This window comes from Rhinichthys klamathensis, unplaced genomic scaffold (genome assembly GCF_029890125.1).
Source record: "Rhinichthys klamathensis goyatoka isolate OS25496 unplaced genomic scaffold, OSU_Roscu_1.1 h1tg000071l_1, whole genome shotgun sequence".
NCBI classification, from domain to species: Eukaryota; Metazoa; Chordata; class Actinopteri; order Cypriniformes; family Leuciscidae; genus Rhinichthys; species Rhinichthys klamathensis.
Genome location: NW_026606614.1, coordinates 331,949 through 355,143, shown reverse-complemented (window position 1 = coordinate 355,143; position 23,195 = coordinate 331,949). Strand labels below are relative to the sequence as shown.

General features: G+C 40.3%; 1 protein-coding gene across 1 annotated transcript in view; it reads right to left on the bottom strand.

Annotated features, from left to right (window-relative positions):
• The window catches only part of cfap299 (cilia and flagella associated protein 299), a 90,474-nt gene that overhangs the window by 36,381 nt on the left and 30,898 nt on the right, over window positions 1-23,195 (bottom strand). The window contains exon 3 of the mRNA XM_056250563.1: window positions 19,952-20,042. Within this exon, the coding sequence (XP_056106538.1) occupies window positions 19,952-20,042 (91 nt within the window). The remainder of the gene's footprint in view (window positions 1-19,951; window positions 20,043-23,195) is intronic.

Below are 23,195 nucleotides of genomic sequence, written 5' to 3'. Positions count from 1 at the left end.
TGTTGTCACTTGCACTTCGTGTCACATGCATAGAATAGCATTCTCTGTCAGCAACGAGGGATTTAAATGTGATAAATGCAGGGAGATAGTCAGGCTGACGGAGAAGCATTCAGAACTAGAGACACGCATCCAAACTTTAATCGAGGATAGTAAGAGCGCAAGGGCTTTAGATATTACTTTGGATGCGACTACCTTAGTGAACTCTGTACATTGTTCGGTTCCGGCTGTAGAGCTCATGCAGCAGGGCAACTGAGTGACAGTGAGACGCTGTGGTCGAGGGACAAAACACAGCTCTTCCATTCCGATTACATTACACGGAACGTGAAAATAGAGACACAAGCCACCATAGTCACATGTTTGCTTGGAGCCAGAGCGCCTGACATCAAAGCAAATTTAAAAGTGCTGGCTAATGCTAAACGTAAATTCTCTAAGATTATTATTCACGTCGGCACTAATGATGTTCGACTTCGCCAGTCGGAGAGCACTAAAATTAATGTTAAATAGGTGTGTGAACTCGCAAGTACGATGTCAGGCACTGTAATTTGCTCTGGCCCCCTTCCTGTTTGTGATGAGATACTTAGGGTGCTTTCACACTGGCAGTTTAGTTCGGAACGGGGCACAGTTCGCATGAAAAATCGCTAATGTGAACGCTGTCATGCGGACCCAGGTGCGCACAGGGGTACCGAACCCGAGACTACCTGGAGGAGGTGGTCTAAGTTCGGTTGCTCCCGAACCGTGCCGCGGTTTGCGTGAATGTGACAGCAACGCGGACTCGGGTGCGCACTTGTTCAGGAAGTAAAGTGACCTGTGCATGCGTTTTAGCTGATTATGATGTATTTAGTTAAATAAAACAAATGTAAGGGATCATAGTGTTGATGAATTACCATGGATACGAGCGAAAGTGAGCCTGCAGTGTATTCGCGGATAGCGCGTGGAATCAGGGCAACAAATTTGGAAATCCACTGTCTCCTCAAAAGAGTCCGTTTGCAAGCAGCAGCACAGTAAACCTCTGTTGTTCTCTCAGCTGCGCATAATAGCACCGAATTAATAAAACAATTTATTAACAATATATTGACCCGCAATCTGTTTTCTATCATATGCCGTGCACGTTTGCGATGATGTAATATGCACGCAAACGCACAAAGGTTCAATAGAATCAAGTTGAGTGTGAAACCAGACCAACGCTCCGGGGGGTGGCGGGAACAATCGCGCTCGGGCTCGGACCGCAGCAAACGAGCCCAGTGTGAAAGCACCCTTGGTAGACTGTCCTCACTCAGTGGGTGGCTGTCTAAGTGGTGTCCGCAAAATAATATAGAATTCATAGACAATTGGAAAAGTTTTTGGGGCAGACCTGACCTGTTGAAAAGAGATGGTATTCATCCCTCCTGGGATGGTGCTGTTCTTCTCTCTAGTAATATGGCTCAGGTCAGGACTGACTAAACCGACCATCTGCTAGCTGTCCCACGTCACTGAGGTCAGATAAATCCCATCACATAGAGACTCTTTCACCTAGATATCATCATGTAGAGACTGTGTCTGTTCCCCGAATTAGGAAATACAAAAAACTCCCAAACCCATTTAAGGGTAAAAATGTTATTGATGTTCAACAAATAAAAAACAGATATAATACAGATGAACAAATGATAAAGCTCGGGCTGCTGAATATTCGATCCCTTACTTCAAAAGCACTTATGTAATTATATTATTACAGATTATAACCTAGATGTGCTATGCTTGACAGAAACCTGGCTAAAATCAGACGATTACATTACTTTAACCCCCTGGGTCGGCAGTCACGCCAGCGATACCAGCTTGCTTTTTTTCTTATCAGTGCAAAAGAGACTCAAAATACTCTGTTGATTTTGATCTTACATATAAGTGTTGCACATCATTCGATCCTGTTAAGTGTCTATTTTTTTGTGTATACTCACAATAAAAACAAAGTGTTGTGCTTTTCGACAAATAAGAAAAAATAAACATTTGAGTTCTGCCTTCTCTCGGTCAGTGAAGTCCATTCTAGTGTTGTCAAAAATATCGATATTCGATAAATATCGATACTGAAATATCTGAACGGTACCAATACTAATTTCCTGAAGTATCGATACTAGCCGAGCGGTCACTTTCACTTCTCTCCAAAGGTGCGTTGACAAACACCACACGTGACGCACTCGTCTCATTCGCTCTGGTTAAATAGCAAAAGTGAAGTGAATGGAAAGATTGCGAGGGTGGCGCCCCCGCGAACGGCTTTGGTTGATTGATAAAGAACACCGCGTTCGGGCATGTCGGAGAATAGCGCGCACACGCATAAAAAACACACCTCGAGCAGGCATGTCGGAGAATAGCGCGCACACGCATAAAAAACACACCGCGAGCAGGCATGTCGGAGAATACGCGGACACGCGCTTCACACTGTGAGCGTGCTGCGGGCACCCAAAAGATTGTTTGACTATCAATAATCCCTAACATCACTCATTTTTTTAAATTAATTTATAGGTGAAAACAGACTTAAGGAACAGGCTCCAGGGGTACCATTTAGCAGCATATATGCTCAGCATCAGGGGTGTTTGTTATTTGGACCAGACCTGCCCCACTGCTAAAAAAATCCAAAAGAAACACTGTAACTCTTCTCATTTTAACTTTCTGAAACATTAACCAAGATGGCCTAGTATTGTTGTTGATATGAGTCTGTGTTGTCTAGTATTTTCACCGTTTTCTTAAAGTTAACATAATCTGACTGAGGAATCTTAGACAAGTAAATATTGTTGTGGTCAAATGTAAATTAACTTGTGCCTATTTAACTTTATTCAAAAATTATTATTTAATTCTGCAATTTTCCTTCATTAGCGATTATCATCAATTTGATTACACAGATATTAATTAAACTAAACAGCTAGACAATGGCATCTCTGAATTCAATAATGAAATGCCTTTAACTGAAATTGAATGTTTAATCTTATTATTATACATTAATGGCACTCTATCCTCCAATTTGATACTATTAAGTGCTTTTTTGTTACAGTATATTTTAATCTTTGATAACAGTAGGTAATAAAAATACAACGGATCATGTAAGCTCTGGTCCAATTAAAAAATATTAACAAATAGAACTCGGGACATTTTTGTTCATGTAAAATATACCTCATTGTCATGTTCTAGACTTGTTATATTTAGCTTTAAATACAAAAAATACCCCCTTAATATTGTGGCAATTTTTTTCTCTGTGGTATCGAATATCGATATTTTTCAAGGTATCGTATCGAAGTTAGAAATTCTAGTATCATGACAACACTAGTCCATTCTGAGACGCGTCCGAAAATGAACTGTAACTCAGCGAATACTCAGTCACACAGGTACGAGAGATATGTTTATTTATTTCTTTTTATTTATTTATTTTATAAAGCTTGAATTCTCTTCTTTTAAATTAAGTAATTTATATAAAAAACAAATATTCTCTGTTTATGTAATCTGTATGAAAAGAGAGAGATGTCAGTCGTTCTCAATTCAGCTCATTATCTGCTTATATGAACACACCCACGGAGAGCACGCGCTATTCAAACGCAAATGAATCTGAGGCAATCCATGCAAACCTGTGAACACCCACATCAACTCGATAAAACACATCAAGTTTAATCATCTTAATCTACTCTATGTCATCTTGCTACGCTGTGAGGAATAATACTATCGTAATAATAGTCCTTGGAAATTTACCTCAGAAGTGCCGGTTTAGTTTCACTTCGAGGAGCAACGGATCCAGCTGAGGATTGTGAATGGTAAGTTCTTTATTCTTAAGTACTTTGTTCTAATCGCGATATGGAAAAGTGTCTGTAAACCGCAAAAAGACTGTTTAAATATGAATCGCATTTCTGAATGAATGAACGGCACAGATGCACGCTGTTGTTTACCTCAGCTGTAGTAAACAAGAGCGCACATCTGTGCCGTTCATTCACACTGGCACTTACATTAGTAAACAGTTATTTTTACATGAACACATCTACTAGTTTAGCTTTTACCAAACTACACTCACCTAAAGGATTATTAGGAACACCATACTAATACTGTGTTTGACCCCCTTTCGCCTTCAGAACTGCCTTAATTCTACGTGGCATTGATTCAACAAGGTGCTGAAAGCATTCTTTAGAAATGTTGGCCCATATTGATAGGATAGCATCTTGCAGTTGATGGAGCTTTGTGGGATGCACATCCAGGAAGCTCCCGTTCCACCACATCCAAAGATGCTCTATTGGGTTGAGATCTGGTGACTGTGGGGGCCATTTTAGTACAGTGAACTCATTGTCATGTTCAAGAAACCAATTTGAAATGATTCGAGCTTTGTGATATGGTGCATTATCCTGCTGGAAGTAGCCATCAGAGGTTGGGTACATGGTGCCATAAAGGGATGGACAAGGTCAGAAACAATGCTCAGGTAGGCCGTGGCATTTAAACGATGCCCAATTGGCACTAAGGGGCCTAAAGTGTGCCAAGAAAACATCCCCCACCACCACCAGCCTGCACAGTGGTAACAAGGCATGATGGATCCATGTTCTCATTCTGTTTACCGCCAAATTCTGACTCTACCATCTGAATGTCTCAACAGAAATCGAGACTCATCAGACCAGGCAACATTTTTCCAGTCTTCAACTGTCCAATTTTGGTGAGCTCTTGCAAATTGTAGCCTCTTTTTCCTATTTGTAGTGGAGACGGTGGGGTCTTCTGCTGTTGTAGCCCATCCGCCTCAAGGTTGTGCGTGTTGTGGCTTCACAAATGCTTTGCTGCATACCTCGGTTGTAACGAGTGGTTATTTCAGTCAAAGTTGCTCTTCTATCAGCTTGAATCAGTCGGCCCATTCTCCTCTGACCTCTAGCATCAACAAGGCATTTTCGCCCACAGGACTGCCGCATAGTGGATGTTTTTCTCTTTTCCACACCATCCTTTGTAAACCCTAGAAATGCTGTGCGTGAAAATCCCAGTAACTGAGCAGATTGTGAAATACTCAGACCGGCCCGTCTGGCACCAACAACCATGCCACGCTCAAAATTGCGTAAATCACCTTTCTTTCCCATTCTGACATTCGGTTTGGAGTTCAGGAGATTGTCTTGACCAGGACCACACTCCTAAATGCATTGAAGCAACTGCCATGTGATTGGTTGATTAGATAATTGCATTAATGAGAAATTGAACAGGTGTTCCTAATAATCCTTTAGGTGAGTGTATATTGCTATACTGAGATGAGTATAAATCGACTGAAATATGTTGAAATAAATGTCTTTGTATAAGCAACGTATTAAATTGCAAATTAACATTTATATGCTAATATATCATGAAAACGATATGTTACAGACGAAATATGAATGTTTAGATAAGATTTCATTGATTAGTTTTGTTACTTATAAACAAGTTTTTACTGTAAAAAAAGACTACTGCCACATTAAATAAGCTTTTGTTCGCCAATTTCTGCACATATGTTAAATATACAGTATGGGATGTTTTGTAAAAAATAAAGTAGGTATATTGAATTATCAACTAAGATGTTAATATAGTGTTTGTTCAATATTCAAACTAATGAATCCTTAACCTTGAAATACGTATCATAAAATGTATACTTTTTACAAAGAAAGATTACACTTGAAATATTGTTAAAATTGTAATTGTTGTTGATTTACATGTGAAAACTTTTTAATAAAATAGCAAAAAATATATGTACAAGGTAGATGTAAGCAACATCTTAGTAGGTCATTAAGGTCAGAAGTAAGCCTTCTCATTAAATATTTATTATTGTTTTTTATTAGTGACACATTTAGGGAGAGAATATATTCCAAAACTTTCTGAAAATACAGTATGAGAATTAACTGCATAGTTACTAGAAATGTTTACCTTGGATATTATACAATTTGCATGCATACAAAATAACTCCTCACATTCTTTCTTGTGGTACCCAGTGACACACCTGACTGAAAGGCTCATTATGTGGCTCATTATGCAGGTCATTGTCTTCTCGGGTGTGAATCAGAGCATTATTCATGATCATTTAGGCCCCACGCATATTGCCTTTTCAAACAAAATGTGTCTTACAAAGTTTAAATCAATGTATTGTTTTATGTGAATGATTAGGCAGGATGATTTTCAGATCATTTTGAAGCAAAACTCTAGGCAACAACATCCATTAGTCAAAAGTCTTGTGGACACATATTTAGTATGTGTTTTGTGGCCTTATTTCAGAAACTTTAATTTTTAGTTTTTTCAACAAACATGCATAAACATTATTCTCTCAAAAATACAAACATTTACATGTTGTTCACATATTATGGTGGCACTGTTTGCAGGGTCCGAAATTAACACCCGCTTAGCGCCAAATGCGGGTAAATTTTCCGTTTGGCGAGTAAATCTCAAAAGGCTATCCGCCCCACTGGCGGGTGAATGTTCATACCAAAATAGTAATGTAATAAAATATCTGGCATGATGGCTACGGACATGACGGAGCTGTTGTGTTTGCAGAATGTGAATTGAAAACCGGTTCCACTCGAGAACCGGTTCTAAGTTCAGAACCATCAATATTGTATGCCCTCGACGTTAACGAGTCTCTTATCGATTGGCTCCTGCTCCAAAGCGAATTTTTGTCCGCCATGGTCTTATTGATCGGTGAGTAATGTTGACGAACTGCTGTGTGTGTGTGACAGGGCGCAACTTGAGAGAGAGAGAGAGAGAGAGAGAGAAGAGAGAGAGAGCGAGAGAGGAGAGAGAGAGAGAGAGAGAGAGAGAGAGAGAGAGAGAGGAGAGAGAGAGAGAGAGAGAGAGAGAGAGATGAGAGAGAGAGAGAGAGAGAGAAGAGAGAGAAGAGAGAGAGAGAGAGAGAGAGAGGAGAGAGAGAGAGAGAGAGAGAGAGAGAGAGAGAGAGAGAGAGAGAAGAGAGAGAGAGAGAGAGAGAGAGAGAGAGAGAGAGAGAGAGAGAGAGAGAGACCCGGTCGCACGTGCGCACTCTTTCTCTTCGGAGCCAGGCGAAAGTATAAACAAGGCTTCACCGTGTCCTAAGCGCTGTCTTGCTCTCTCTCCCTGGCACATATTAATCAAAATAAATCGACACGATGGTAAAAGGTCGGAAGACCATACTTTCATGTGGAGCATTCGGATATATTTTTTTCCTGAATTACCGCTGGGTGTGAATTGTGCTAAAATACCTTATCTTCTCCGAAAAGCGTTCCGCACATTCAGCTGACATAAACCACACTTTAAATAAACGAAAAAACCTATCCAGTTATGAAATGTTTTCTGTGTTGACACAAATCTTGTGGGATGTCCTAGCTGCCGGGATAATCACACAACGCGTACACATCCGATAATGACACGTCCTGTTTGCGAAATAATGACTCCTTTGAACCGATTAATTTTAATGAATGGTTAAAACAACTGATGTTTCCAGTCCTTCAGTTACTGATCGGATCAGTCAGAGTAAATGGAGTAAAAAAAATAGGCAGAGTAAAACTAAATATTTTTTGGAAATAATTATAATATATTATTATTGCATATATCTTATTAAATATACAATTAATACATTTCATTTGTACAGAATATTTTCATAGGCACCTCCACAAAAATATTATTTTAATGTGTAAATTGTGTAATATGTGTGTAAATAAAAGTACAAATGGAAAATAATAGACCAGAAATATAATGACAAAAATGTCTAAATATAGCCTATATATAAATTAATGTATATGTGACACAAAAAGACTGTTTATTATTTTGGCCGGTTAAAAATATGCTTGGCTGGTGGATTTTTTCACCTACCAGTCCCCGTGGCAGGTGAGCCAAAAAGTTAATTTCGGACCCTGACTGTTTGTGCTAAATAGAGTGTAATTATACCTTTGCCATTAATATGTTTATAAGCAACTGAAAAAAGCATAGATGTCAGGGCATGTCAAAACATCTCAATGACCCCAAAAACAGCTTAGGGTTAATGTAATTTCCTATTTTTACTGTAATGCTGCTTTGAATCAATTTATATTGTTAAAAGCGCTATATCATTGAAGGTGACTTGACCTTACTTGACTAGACAAATTCATGTTTTAGGCTGGCATAATCTAGGATACGCTGTTCTCATAGCTTTCCTCATGTGCAAAATGTGAATTTCAATTATTTATTTATCAGGTTTACCACTTAATCTTGGGTGTTCGACGTTACGTGGGTCTCACTTAGGAGCCTGAATCAATTTATCTTCGAGATATTTTTGAAAAACGGCCAGTGGAAATGGCGAGTGGAATTTGCATGTCGAGCCACTCCCCATACGAGTATATGAGATGGCGGCACGCATCCACTCATTCAGATTTTTGCTTCGGAGCCGAGTGGTTGCACAGCGATCACTCTTCCAATCACCACGAAAAGAGTGTGCTACGGAGATCGTTCTATGCGGGTGGAGAGTACGTATTCAACAGGTTTTACCATTCTAAAAGAGTAATGCACAGTTAACCCTCTGGGGTCCAAGGTGTTTTTGGGGTCCTTGAGATGTTTTGACATACTCTGACATTTGTGCTTTTTTCAGTTGCTTATAAACAAATTACTGGCAAAGGTGTAATTACACTCTATTTAGCACAAACAGGGCTACCATAATATGTTATCAACATGTATGTACATGTTTGTATTTTTGAGAGAATATTGTTTATGCGTGGTTATTGAAAAAACTAAAACTTAAAGTTTCTGAAATAAGGCCACAAAACACATACTAAATATGTGTCCACAAGACTTTTGACTAATGGATGTTGTCGCCTAGAGTTTTTTCTTCAAAATGATCTGAAAATCATCCTGCCTTATCATTCACATAAAACAATAGATTGGTTTAAATTTAAAAATGACACTTTTTGTTTGGAAAGGCAATATGCGCAGGGGTGTGACCTGCTGTGATTCACACCTGAGAAGACAATGGGGCTGCATACTAATGACCCTTTCATTCAGGTGTGTCACTGAGCCACAAGAATGCAATGACAATATATATATATATACATATAGGCCTATATAATACAAAATTGGTTCACAGTTCCAATTATTTATTTATTTTTCAAATTGTGCTTGCAAATTGTATAATATCAAATGTAAACATTTCTAGTAATTGTGCAGTTAATTCTCATTCTGTTTTTACAGAAAGTTTGGGAATATATCCCAAATGTGTCACTAATAAAACACAATACAAATAATTTAAAGAGGAGGCTTATATTGAGCTTTTAAGATTTTTTACCTAAGATTTATTTATATGTAGCCTACATATACTTTTGCTATTTTAATAAAAAGGTTACAATTACAACAACAATTAAAATTAACTATATTTCAAATGTAATCTTTCTTTGTATATATTAAAGTATACATTTTATCATACATATTTCACAGTTGCGGATTAATTAGTTTGAATATAGCCTACAATCGAACAAACACTATAATAACATCTTAGCAAACAAGCTTATTTGATGTGGCAGTATTTTACAGTAAAAACGACATATTGTCTTTCATATGTAACATATCGTTTTTATGATTAGGACATATAAATGTTAATTTGCAGTTTAATACGTTGCTTATACAAAAATATTTTATTTCAACATATTTCAGGCGATTTTTACTCATCTCAGTATTGGAATATAGTTAGGTAAAAGCTGTTCATTCATTCACACACAAAAAGGCGATTCATATTCAAACAGTCTTTTTGTTTACAGACACTATTTCATATCACGATTAGAACAAAGCACTTGAAAATAAAGAATGTACCTATTTCTCAGCTGGATCCGTTGCTCCTCAAAATGAAACTGCACTTCTGAGGTAATTTTTTCCAGGATTATTATTAAGATAGTATTATTCCTCACAGTGTCGTAAATATGAGTCTCTTTCGGTGGGTTATCCAGCTGATGTGGGCGTGGATCGCCTCAGAGCATTTGTGTTTGAACAGAGCGTGCGCTCCGTGGGCGTGGTCAAATTAACTTTAATGACCTGAGACGAGAACAACTATCATCTCTCTCTTTTCGTACAGATTACAAAAAATGAGAAAATTTGTTTTTTATATAAATTACTTAATTTAAAAGAAGATAATTCAGGCTTCATGCCTGTGTGCCTGTATACCTGTTTGACTGAGTATTTGCAGAGTTACAGTTCATTTTTCGGGGGGGGGGGGGCGTCTACATCTGCTCCGGCACAAACGAAGACGTCACCCCGGCCGCCCCGTTGAGCTTCCTGCAAGAGGGTGATGCAACCTGTCCCTCAGACCTTTAAACCCTCCAAACATCCATCGAAGCAGCCCTGATATGGGCAGCCCAGAGATGTGGGGAGCTGCTCTCGACCAGCAGGTGGTGAACACACCACTCCTTCCCCTGGAGAAGGGCCAGGTGGAGATTCCTTTGGTACATGTCGCCAGTGGCTGGCGGTGATTTCGCTAGTGGGTGTTCCCACTACTGGTTGCCTAGTAACATTTGTGAATGACAAAGAGCGGCAGATCACGTGCGCTCTACTGACTTCACTTCTATTGGTTTTCGCTCTTCATTTGCATAAAGTTAACAGATCTCAACTTTGTCGAGTCGCTTGACATGCCCCATCCAGTCGCCAACGGTCACTGTTGCTTAAAGTACGGTTTATTAAAATTAAGGGGATCTTGTCGCTTTGTCGCTGCGTGTTGCTGGTAGTGTGAATGCACATTCGCAAGATTCTACAATCTCTGGATGGAGCCAGTTTCTTCCCGTGTGTGGGTACAAACAGGAAATGTGCGGCTCGGTGTCTCGCTTGCAGCGCCATTCCCCTCTAAGGGGGGGATACAAGCACCTTCTTTGCTCTTCAGGTTAGTTCTCCACTTGGTGAACCCTGGATTGAGTTTTCTCCAATCAACATTCGACAGTCAGACGTGGCTTTGCCCGTTGGTCAGCCCTTGTACTGGGCTAGATGCCTCATATGTTGTGATTCCCTCTTGTTAATCCCATATGTGTATTCTTCCATGGTACTGTCAGTAAAGCCGTGTCTTTCCCTAGGCAGATTCTGCTCAGCCCCGTCTCTGCATCTGTAGTGATTCCATCCATGTCTAGACAGGACCTACCGCAGAGATCTTCCATTTGTAATACTGCCCGACGGGTCAGTCCATATGTGTATTTCCACAAGCTCCTCCCTACGGGTAGGATGTGGCCTTCGTAATGTCCCTCTCCTTTGGACTAGGTATAGTCCATGAACCAGGGCCCCAAATTTGGTCCATTGGTATCATCTGGGGGGACAAAGTCTCATAGTGATTTTTGGCAAGGTATACACCCCTAGTATTAGAAAAATCACGATAGCAGTGCAGGGGTGGTAGCGAAATCACTTTTTTCAGCTCATGAAGTTACTAACCCCCTAAAATAAATTCCGTTTTTGAAATCTGGTGTATATCTGGTTTAGGCTCATGCTAGGGATATTGTCAATATTCTATCATATGGTGCTTGGTATCATTGGAAAGGGGACCTTTTAGGCTTTCATTTAAGCCCAATACTGAATCTGTCTGACAAACAGTCACATGACTTCTTTAAACCAGAAATAACACACATTTTTTCACAATTTCCACCTAAATTGTATGCTTTCTTTTATCCCTATGGCATGAAAGAACACCAGGGACACAAAACTCAACACCTTCAATACTCAAGGCACTCTGATGACTCAGAAAATATACCCATACTATTTATTTGTGAGAGCCTTAAATTAGACTTGTGCAGCCAGCACAAGTCTTCAAAATAGAATAGAGCCAATAGAATGGACAAATAGAATACCCTATTAGTCCAGGGCCAAATGGCCTATTTATTTATGTACAGTTGTAATAAAAAGTCATTGTTTCAATAGTGTTGTCAACATAACACTTGCAAGTGGTTTAACAAAATGCTTCTATCATGTATTTTGATATTCACTTACTTTCAGTTAGAATGTCAGAAAGTAGCTCATGCACTGGAGAGGCCTACTACCTGATAACCACAGTATGTGGAGAACTCACCCTCAGGGAGGCCTGGTGAGGCCTACTACCTGACAGTTCCCATTCAGGGATTCCTGGAGGGGCCTACTACCTGATAACCACAGTGACTCACCTTCAGGGAGGCCTGGTGAGATCCGTATGCTAGTTCTGCACGGCAGGGTCGGGCAGACAACGCAGTCTCTTCGTGAGGTGAAAGACGGCCTAACCCTGCTCAATAAAGACACATTGTACCGGGGAGGCCTATTTGAGGCCTAACCCAGGATCTTTATAAACCATGCCTCTGCACCACGCTGCATTACTCGTCGCCCCAGAATGCAGAGAAGGGGCGGGCCTTGGCCTAACGATTCCTATGGGAGGAGGCTGTCATACAGGGATGCTTTCTAGAAACCTACATTCACAAAGTGAAGGGTCAGAGGCAGAAATGCTTAAGAAGAGCGCCTCCACTATCCCTTGCACAGCCTAGGCCAGCTACAGCAAGTATAGATCTATCTGAGGGCTCGGAGGGGCCACAGCCTTACTAGAATTTGTTTTATTATTATTTCATACGAGGGGCTGCAGAATCGCTCAGCCCACTGAAAACCCAACAGAGCTCAAGGGGGCGATGTACTCAGGAAAGAAGTCCTATGAGAAAGAGACCAACTACTCTACCCAAAGGTGGCTAACAGCCCAAGGGCTAACATAGTTTCACATCACAAGAGAAGCCCATACAGCTGGTGCTTCTTCCTATCGTTCTAGCCACCTAAAGGGGAACTTCAGGGCCCCAATAATCCAAAAATGTACCTTACCTTAGGACATTGACATGACCCCATATCTCTATACAGGGAACGAGGTATGTAGAGAGATACATTTTAGTGGTAGTTGCACACAAAAATTCACTTTTAAAAAGACCACTCAGCACGGATCTCAGCGGTATGTATGTCCTGGATACAGCTGAGTGCGCCTTCGCCTCTCTGAACTATCCAACCACCGCCTCCACGGAGGTGCCGAAAAGCTCAGAGGGTGAAACCAGCGAATCGAGGAGAAAGCCTTTCTCTTTCTCCCCGATGTCGGCCAGGTTCAACCACAAATGTCTCTCCGTGGCCACTATCGTCGCCATCGACCGGCAGATCGTGGCAGCAGTCTGTTTGGTGGCCCGGAGAGCTACTTTTTTCATTTGCGGCGCAGCTCAGTAACCGCCTCAGGGGCCCTACCCCCTGGTCGAGATCCCCCAGCAGATCAGCCTGGTATACCTGCAAACACCGCCATGATGTGCAGGGTAGCACCGTCCTGACCCGCTGACGTGTATGCTCTGCCATTCAACTGGCAGGGTTGGAGCTCTCAGTGTCGATTGTACCATCAACGCATACCCAAGCTCTCCTATCCCCTCAACATCAGCGAGACTAGCCCGCTGATGTTGGTGGATACAGGCAGAGTATGGGTTCCTCCATGTCCTTTTGATCTCAGAATGAGATCGGGAAGAAATGAAAGGCTCACCTGAGCTGGTGGTTCTATGACCGGGGAAAAAATGCTCTCATCGCGAGCGATTTCTCCCCCAACGAGCAGCCACGGCAGCTGCAGCCTGCCCGCGGCGCGTTCCATAACACCAACCAGCTCAGCATACACGGGGCAGGGTGGCTGAGAAGATACAGGATATATCCTATTATCACCACCCTCATCAGCCATCTCCTGTTTGTCCTGGAGAGCGCTCGCTGCCGGTCTAAGTTTTCCTTTTTTATTTTTTAAAAACTTCATCATCCATTGCAGCTTACCCTCGTCAGCCGCCGCATCGTCTGAGAGGATTACACCCCTCTCAAGGTGATCAGCGGGCTTCATCTGGGAACCTGACATCAAGACGCTGAACCCTCTTCTCTCGAGAAGAGGGACAGGCGAGAGCGGGGCGTTAACAAAGAAAAATGCTCACAATTTGTACAGGCAGTTCCCCCGCGCCAGTCTCATTATGGAACCGGCAGGAATCAATCGCTGTAATAATAGAGAGATGAGCAGCGCGCCATCCGTGGTCTGTGCAGCTTCAGGTTTATAATGGACGCGCGCTGCTGTGGAGATGCTGTGGCACATGTGTCGCGTTTGAGCTCCGTGTATTTCTGCCGTAGTGTCGGGTTTCCACCTCCGACGTAGACAGGCGTAAATCCACTTCCCTAAACTTTGTCTCATTCAGAGATCAGAGACCCAAATGGGGCTCTGAGTCTGTCAGAAGGTTTGAGATCTACCGTATCAGCAGAGGAATCGCGTAATGCACATCAGACTAAGATAAGATTATTTTCTGAAATATAGTGACTTTATTCTTGTAATAGCCTATTAAAACTTTATTTTTCTCAAAATATGATGACTCCTCCAAATCTCAGAGAACACACACATATTTAATATATATATTGAATGTGCACAAAGTTGGTGCTGCACTGGATGGAAGGCCAGCCAGCACCTGAAGCTGTCCTGGATCTACTCGCCTGCAACTGCACAAAAAAAAATTCACTCCCACGATGTATATGTCTTGCAAATGGCCTCAGGTGCACAGACATGTGTAAACTGACAGAGTGTGAAAACCAAGTGACCTGTGTAGAAAGTTCAGATAAAGACAAGGACGACATGGAAAATGATGATGATTAGATAATAAAATAATGGACATCAACATACAAACCAGTCTTTGATTAAATATATTCAACCTGTTTCTTTATTGACTTTTACAACTAATAGGTCTCCATCCTATTTGTCCATTCTATTCACTCTATTCTATTTTGAAGACTTATGCTGGCTGCTAATTTAAGGCTCTCACAAATAAATAGTATGGGTATATTATACATTTTCTGAGTCATCAGAGTGCCTTGAGTATTGAAGTTGTTGAGTTTTGTGTCCCTGGTGTTCTTTCATGCCACAGGGATAAAAGAAAGCATACAGTTTAGGTGGAAATTGTGAAAAAAATGTGAGTTATTTCTGGTTTAAAGACGTCATGTGACCTCTGTGTTTGGTTTGTCAGACAGATTCAGTACTGGGCTTAAATAAAAGCCTAAAACGTCCCCTTTCCAACGATACCAAGCACCATATTATAGAATATTGACAATATCCCTAGCATTAGCCTAAACCAGATATACACCAGATTTCAAAAACAGAATTTATTTTTGGGGGTTAGTAACTTCATGAGCTGAAAAAAAGGGATTTCGCTACCACCCCTGCACTGCTATTGTGATTTTTCTAATACTAGGGGTGTAAACCTTGCCAAAAAATCCCCCGATCAACCGATCAACCGATCAACCCCCCTGGCTCATGGACTAGTACGCTTCCCCAGCGTTAACCACACTGGTCATGACTGAAAAAAGGGAATAGAGAACTGAAGCACTCTTCCTGTCAAGTAACATACAAAATAAACAGTAGCTACGACAGTCTCCATGGTAAGACATGGAGACCTTGTCCCTTCCATTCCATTGGCAAGGAGGATTTTTTCATTTTTTGGGATTACGTGGGGCAATGGGTAGGTTACGACTGTATGAGGGCAGTTGCCAAAAGGGCACGCTACAGCTTGCCAGCATCTGCGCCTCCAACACTCGTAACAGTTCAGAGGCTGTGGCGCTTTTCATTGGGACCCCATTTGTCAGTCTTCGACATAACGTCTCTGTTCCCTCCAATAGGGAACGAGGGTTACATCAGTAACCAAGACGTTTTTAATCAGTTAAACTGTAGGTGCATTACATATACTGCAACATTTTTTAACTATGACCCAGGAAGTCAGAAAAATCAACCTGCAATAATTCTGTACATTTTTATACAGAAATGTCTGTTCCTCATTTTGCAAGCTATGCCCAAACTGTTACTATGGGCATAACTTGCAGTACATGGACCGTCAGTTTTTTATTTTAAATTGTAACAGGTCTTACAGGTTTTATCAATACAGCCGGAGCATTTCATTAATTTCAAGTCAGTCAAAAACAACTGGACTGTTATTGTTTAATTGTATGCAATGAAGCTGCTTGGATGAGTGAGAAGAATCCTTAAAAATAAACAATAACTGGAAACAAAGTAAACTTTCGACCTGTAACAATAAAAACTACCACAGTAAACTGGTTTTATGGGGGTAATTATTGTATTTATCCTATTTATAACAACCGTATACAGGCTTTTATTTTCCCAAATCGCCAAACTGCACCGGCTTGTGTTTGAGACAGGCGTCTATAGACAGGCCTTTCATTTAGTGTTGAGATGTTGTTCATTGAGTGTAGGCCTAGAGATAACGATCCAAATAGCATAGGCTGATAGACGGAAAGCATGACAGTAGGAGGCTACCACATTATATTATGTTATATTTATAATTCAAATGTGTTTAACAAATCAGTTAATGTAAGAATTACCTTACTATATTACCGTATGTCTAAAAGGGGTTGCACACCGGACGAGATGCGCTGCGCCGCGTCGCGTCTAGGACAACTCGAGGTATCGCACACCGGACATGCACTTTCTCAGTTTATGGCCAGCAATATTGTTATGTTTAAGGACATTATGGAATTAAAATAATGTCTGTACGATGTTATGATTGAACAGTACAATTAAATACAATCGTTGCTTAGTCTGCAGTCTGAATTCACTTTATCTCAGAGCGTCCGTTAACTGAATGAATTGAGAATATCATAATATCTCGAGTTGTCATGGACGCGGCGCGACGCTGTGCTTCTCGTCCGGTGTGCGACCCCCTTTAGATTATTGGCAACATACAAAACGAAACGATGTGACAGCCATGGGCTGATCAATACAAGTTACACATCAACTAGAAAGAATGAAGTGTTACGTCCCCAGACCTATTGCTACCCTGTAACACAACTGCAATTATGTGATACAAAATGACCACTATCATCATCACCGCGATTCTCAACTACAAGTTAATTGGCGAATTCCTCCTCCTCGTCGCTCTCCTCCACTTCTCCCTCTCCGGCCACCACTAACTCTGCCTGCCTTTCTTGCGCTAGCTCTGCCCAGATGCGCAGGGCTCTCTTGTGTGCGCAATCTGCACCATAGAACTGGCTTAAACACAACCCGAAACTAAAAAACAGACCAGGCCTCTATTTGAGACCGGCCTTTATTTATCCAAACCTGTAGCCACACCAGGCGTGTAATAGAGACAGGCGTCTATTTGGGACTCGGCTATTATTTGAAGTTTTACGGTATTAAACAAATGTAATGATTGACTAATCAAATAAAATAATAATAATAAATTGAACAAGTCATAAATCAAACCTCAAGACCCAAATGTTTAAATCAATGCATCCTACCAAAGCATCTGACCTGTGCTCACAAACTTATTATGTTGTTCTTTAATATACTATTCGCCTTATTCACCCGGCGGCCACTTTGAAAACGCGAACGCGTTGAGGGGTACACAAACCCGGAAGTTTGACTCCGACGCAGCAGCACCAGCAATGGAAACTCCAGTGTGGACCACCAATCTTTTCTGTCTGCCCGAATTAACGATGCAAAATGTGGAGCAGTGAGCCAGTACTGACTGCAACATCCCCCGGGCTGTGTTAATTAAGGGATACAGTAACTGGATCAAAGGTTTTATCCACGACATTGAAGGTATGAATGGACGCCGATTTACCTCCGTTTCTACTAGCCTGTAGCAGCTAGGGGTAGTAAGCTTAGCCGTGATATGGAGTTGTTGACTGTGTACTATGTTAGATTTTATTTAACACTTAACATGTCTTTAATCGACAGTTAATAGGAGCCCATCACACATATTTGTGAGGGCTAGGTCTTTTCCCTCGGTGCGAAAAAATTTACCTTTCCCTGTCTGACTGAAAATAACATGTTGATTTTATCTCATTAACATGTTATCTGTAGTTGATGTAATATCACATAAGCCTCATTGATATCTACTCAAATATTATCTTGTTTCAAATTAGCAAAGCCAGACAGGGCTAGGTGCATGTTGCTATTGCTTGTTGACAATGATAGTGTAATGACAGTATAACTATCAGGTATCACAGCTGTAAACAACCTACCACTACCAGCATGTAGCTGTAATATATTTTCATGGCAGATCATTTAAATGCCAGATGTACCTAATTCACTGCACACTCAGTGTGTGTGTGTATGTATGTATATGTATATATATATATATATATATATATATATATATATATATATATATACACACACACATATACATATATTTATATTTTTATATACACACACACACACATATATATATATATATATGCCATATATTTGTTAATAGCAACTCTGAAGTGTCAAGTGTATAAAGTTTGATTATCTTTTCAGGTGGAGCTGTCACTTGAGCAGCCATTTATAAGGGAGACGCAGTGCAACTGAAAAGCTGGCTTGGGACAGTGCAACCATCTCATCGGGCTGCTCTACACTCTCGCTCACTTTGCCAAGATGGGCTACACATCTGTCCCCCCAACAACGAGCAAGACATCACTGATAATCTGTTTATGTATATAGTTCTCTTTTGTTAATGTTTTTAAATGGTTTGTTCCTAAAGTAATTTCTAATGTTCTGACCTGTTCCGGTTCCTTTTCCATACTTCTATGTACATGGTTACCTTTACAAACCTAGACTATTGTGCCTATCATTGTTTTTTGAACGGCCTGTTTTCTGATGTTCTGGTTCCTTTTCCATGCTTACAGTATACAGGCAGGCCATTTTACATTATTCCCCCATATCAACTTCTATGTACAAAGTTACCTTTACAAACCTAGACCAGTGTGCCTATCAATGTTTTTTTTATGTTTTCTGATATTCCAACCTGTTCTGGTTCCGGTATATTAAATTATAAAGTTATAAAGGACATCATCCATGTGTAATACAATTGTACTTTATTCTTTAGATAGATACACAGATGGATACACATCCAGTAGCTTACACACGTAAAACAATCAAATCACTCACAGGTATGTAAAAGTAAAGAGCATGAGAAGTGATTATATGGTCTGACAGGGACTGATCCTGTTACACACTGACCATGTTAAGGCGCTATGGTAACAATACAAGTTCACATATTTGTATAGATTCATAAAGAACAACAATAATGATGGTTAAGGATTTGTATAGATTCATAAAGAAGAACAATAACGATGGTTAAGGATTTGTATAGATCTAATCTAACATAGTACACAGTCAACAACTCCATATCACAGCTAAGCTTACTACCCCTAGCTGCTACAGGCTAGTAGAAACGGAGGTAAATCGGCATCCATTCATACGTTCAATGTCGTGGATAAAACCTTCGATCCAGTTACTGTATCCCTTAATTAACACAGCCCGGGGGATGTTGCAGTCAGTACTGGCTCGCTGCTTCACATTTTGCATCGTTAATTCGGGCAGACAGGAAAGATTGGTGGTCCACACTGGAGTTTCCATTGCTGGTGCTGCTGCGTCGGAGTCAAACTTCCGGGTTTGTGTACCCCTCAATGCATTTGCGTTTTCAAAATGGCCGCCAGGTGAATAAGGCGAATGACATTTGTAGTACAGCAGAACACTAGATTTTCTATATGCTAGAAAGTTATCTGATTTTGCCTGATATTATGGAATATGAAAACCATCTCTTCAAGATCATCTAAACCCGTTTCCCCACACCAGAAAATACATATTGATCAGAACCCAAATGCACAGGAACTGCTGGCAAGTCCAAAGGTGCTGAACTTCAAAACTTTCACCAGCATCTCCAAAAGTCTCCCCAAATTTGCTGTAAAATAGTTAATGTGTAATGATAGAAGCTCAAGATAAACGCATGTTTTGTTATTACACATAGTGTAGATTATTATGTGGAGCTCTGCAGTCTACAAACACAGCATATACACACATGTTGAATGGTCTGTGCATGGTCTGTCCTCTCTGAGAAAGAAGGCTGAGGTGGCAATATGGCAAGGTGTGAGAGAGAAGGGGGGTTCTCCTCCTGAATTTGACACAGTGTGGATTGTGTTCCCGTCCTAATGGAATTGCAGAAATATGCTGGGGGAATCCCATTACGTAGCAAATGGAGTGCTGTAATAATGTACTCACAGTCATTTTCCCACTGCGGTTAGCCTCCTCCCGCTCCGCCAGGGCTCTCAGGAAGTTATCTTTGAGTTCCTTTCCTGTACTTGCCAGCTTCCTAGAAAAGACAACATTTAAACAGTTTGAAATGTCTATTAAAAATCTCTTTCAAGCCTAAATGTTCTCAGTTTAATTTGTTCTCACAGGCAAACATTGATGCTCTTTTTTATACTGACGCATCATAGCAGTAATCTTTGCTAGTCACTATTTAAAAAAAAAAATCTTTCAGAAATCTGCTGTATGTATCAAAGATGATATGATATAACATTACTTGTGAATTTGGATGTATTTCTTTTTATGTTTACCTCAGAGAGTCAAGTCACCTTTTAAAAGTGAGATCACAATATTTTTCTTTAAGAAATATTAATAAAAGTACTACATACAAAAGATTGGAGAGAAACAAATTATCCTCTGACTAAAATTACAACTAAACTGTAAACTACACCAAACCCAACAATAGTCATTGTAACAATGATCCAGATTATAAAAATATCCAGAATATCTGGTTCCATTAAAAATATGAAATACGTTGCCTGAAAAATGGAGTGATTTCCGACAAAATTATATCTTTATAAAAATAAATCATACTGCCTCCACCCCAAACCAGCTGATAATTAATCACATTGGGAATTGCTATTAAATAAATGCTCTCTTGAATTATTATCTCTGTCATTTCAGGAAGGTTTTTTCTCTCTGTGCTATTTGGCCCATTTCCATGAAAGCAAAGATTTGGCTCCAGCCTGTACACCTGACATAACACTCATTGGCATTCATCTCTCAGACGTTTCACAGTGCAGTACCAGCAATAGCGCCTTGTCATTCACCCCAAATTTGCTCAACTTTCATAATGTCTGCAGTATACCTGCAGAATCATCGGCCTGCCAGTAAACAAGTATTTGAGAACTTTTTTTTTGCTCAGGTTTGCACAGTGCAAAAGCAGGTGAAAAGGGCAGAAGAGATTACCCTCTCCTAATATCACAGAAAAACAGAACACACCCCCTCATTCAACCAAGTCTGCTCCTTATAAAAAAATGTCAATGTTAAAGGAATAGTTAAAAAAAGACAATCGTGATCATTTACTCACCCTTATGATTTTTATAGGTAACACTTTAGACTACTGTTCTGACATTAATGAATAACACAGGAACAAATGAGTAACACAATATTAACACTAGTAACTACTATTAACCAACAAGAAACTCTAATTAATTAATAAGTGAATAATAGCGCTCAGTTGAATGAGTTAGTTCACTATTAGCTAATCAGTAAACTACCATTTTTCATACCTCCCAGAAGACTACTAAGAACTACTATATAAAGGTTCATAACTAATGAGAGTAACTATCCAAAAGGGTTAGTTCACCCAAAAATTAAAATGATCCCATAATTGACTCACCCTCAAGCCATCCTAAGTGTACATGACTTCCTTTTTTTCAGCCAAACACAAATGGAGTTATAATAAAAAATATCCTGGCTATTCCAAGGGCTTTATAATGGGAGTGAATGGTACCTTAGATTTTGAAGCCCCAAAAAGTGCATCCATGCACCATAAAGGTAATCCCTACGGCTCCAGGGTGTTAATAAAGGCCTTCTGAAGCGGAGCGATGTGTTTGTGAGAAAAATATCAATATTTATAACTTTATAAACTACACTCACCTAAAGGATTATTAGGAACACCATTCTAATACTGTGTTTGACCCCCTTTCGCCTTCAGAACTGCCTTAATTCTACGTAGCATTGATTCAACAAGGTGCTGAAAGCATTCTTTAGAAATGTTGGCCCATATTGATAGGATAGCATCGTGCAGTTGATGGAGATTTGTGGGATGCACATCCAGGGCACGAAGCTCGCGTTCCACCACATCCCAAAGGTGCTCTATTGGGTTGGGATCTGGTGACTGTGGGGGCCATTTTAGTACAGTGAACTCATTGTCATGTTCAAGAAACCAATTTGAAATGATTCGAGCTTTGTGACATGGTGCATTATCCTGCTGGAAGTAGCCATCAGAGGATGGGTACATGGTGGCCATAAAGGGATGGACATGGTCAGAAACAATGCTCAGGTAGGCCGTGGCATTTAAACGATGCCCAATTGGCACTAAGGGGCCTAAAGTGTGCCAAGAAAACATCCCCCACACCATTACACCACCACCAGCCTGCACAGTGGTAACAAGGCATGATGGATCCATGTTCTCATTCTGTTTACGCCAAATTCTGACTCTACCATCTGAATGTCTCAAAAGAAATCGAGACTGATCAGACCAGGCAACATTTTTCCAGTCTTCAACTGTCCAATTTTGGTGAGCTCTTGCAAATTGTAGCCTCTTTTTCCTATTTGTAGTGGAGATGAGTGGTACCCGGTGGGGTCTTCTGCTGTTGTAGCCCATCCGCCTCAAGGTTGTGCATGTTAGCTCTGCTTTCGACACTATTGATCACTGTATTTTACTTTCCCGCCTGGAGTCTGTCTTTGGTGTATCTGACTCTGCTCTGAGCTGGTTTAGGTCTTATCTCTCAGATCGCAAACAATTTGTTGTGCTGGGTGGTTGTAGATCGGAGGATAGTATGGTAAAATATGGTGTACCTCAGGGTTCAATTTTAGGTCCTTTACTTTTTAGTCTATATATTTTTCCACTTGGCCAACTTTTGAGGTCTCTTGATCTCGATTTTCATTTATATGGTGATGACACCCAGATATACATTCACTCAAAGCCTGATGTTAATGTCGCTGTTACTCACCTTTCTAACTGTATTGCAGAAATAAAAAATTGGATGTCTGTTAATTATCTATGTCTAAATAGCGATAAAACTGAAGTGATGCTTATTGGTTCGTCTCACCAGTTACGTAGTGTGAAATCTGTAGCTTTAAATGTGGACGGCTCTGATATACAGTTCAAATCTAAATTAAAAAACTTGGGGAGTCATTTTTGATTCTAATTTAACATTTGACCTGTATGTACGTAATACTGTTAAAGTCTCATTTTTTCACCTTAGAAATATATCTAAATTGCGACCCATGCTGCCCTTCTCTGTAGCAGAAAAATTAATTAATACTCTGGTTTTTTCAAGGATTGATTATTGTAATGCCTTGTTGGCGGGAGCATCGAAATCTATTCTGCACAGACTTCAGTGGTTACAAAATTCTGCTGCACGTATTCTGACCAGGACCAGAAAAAGAGACCATATAAATCCTGTTTTAGAGACATTGCATTGGC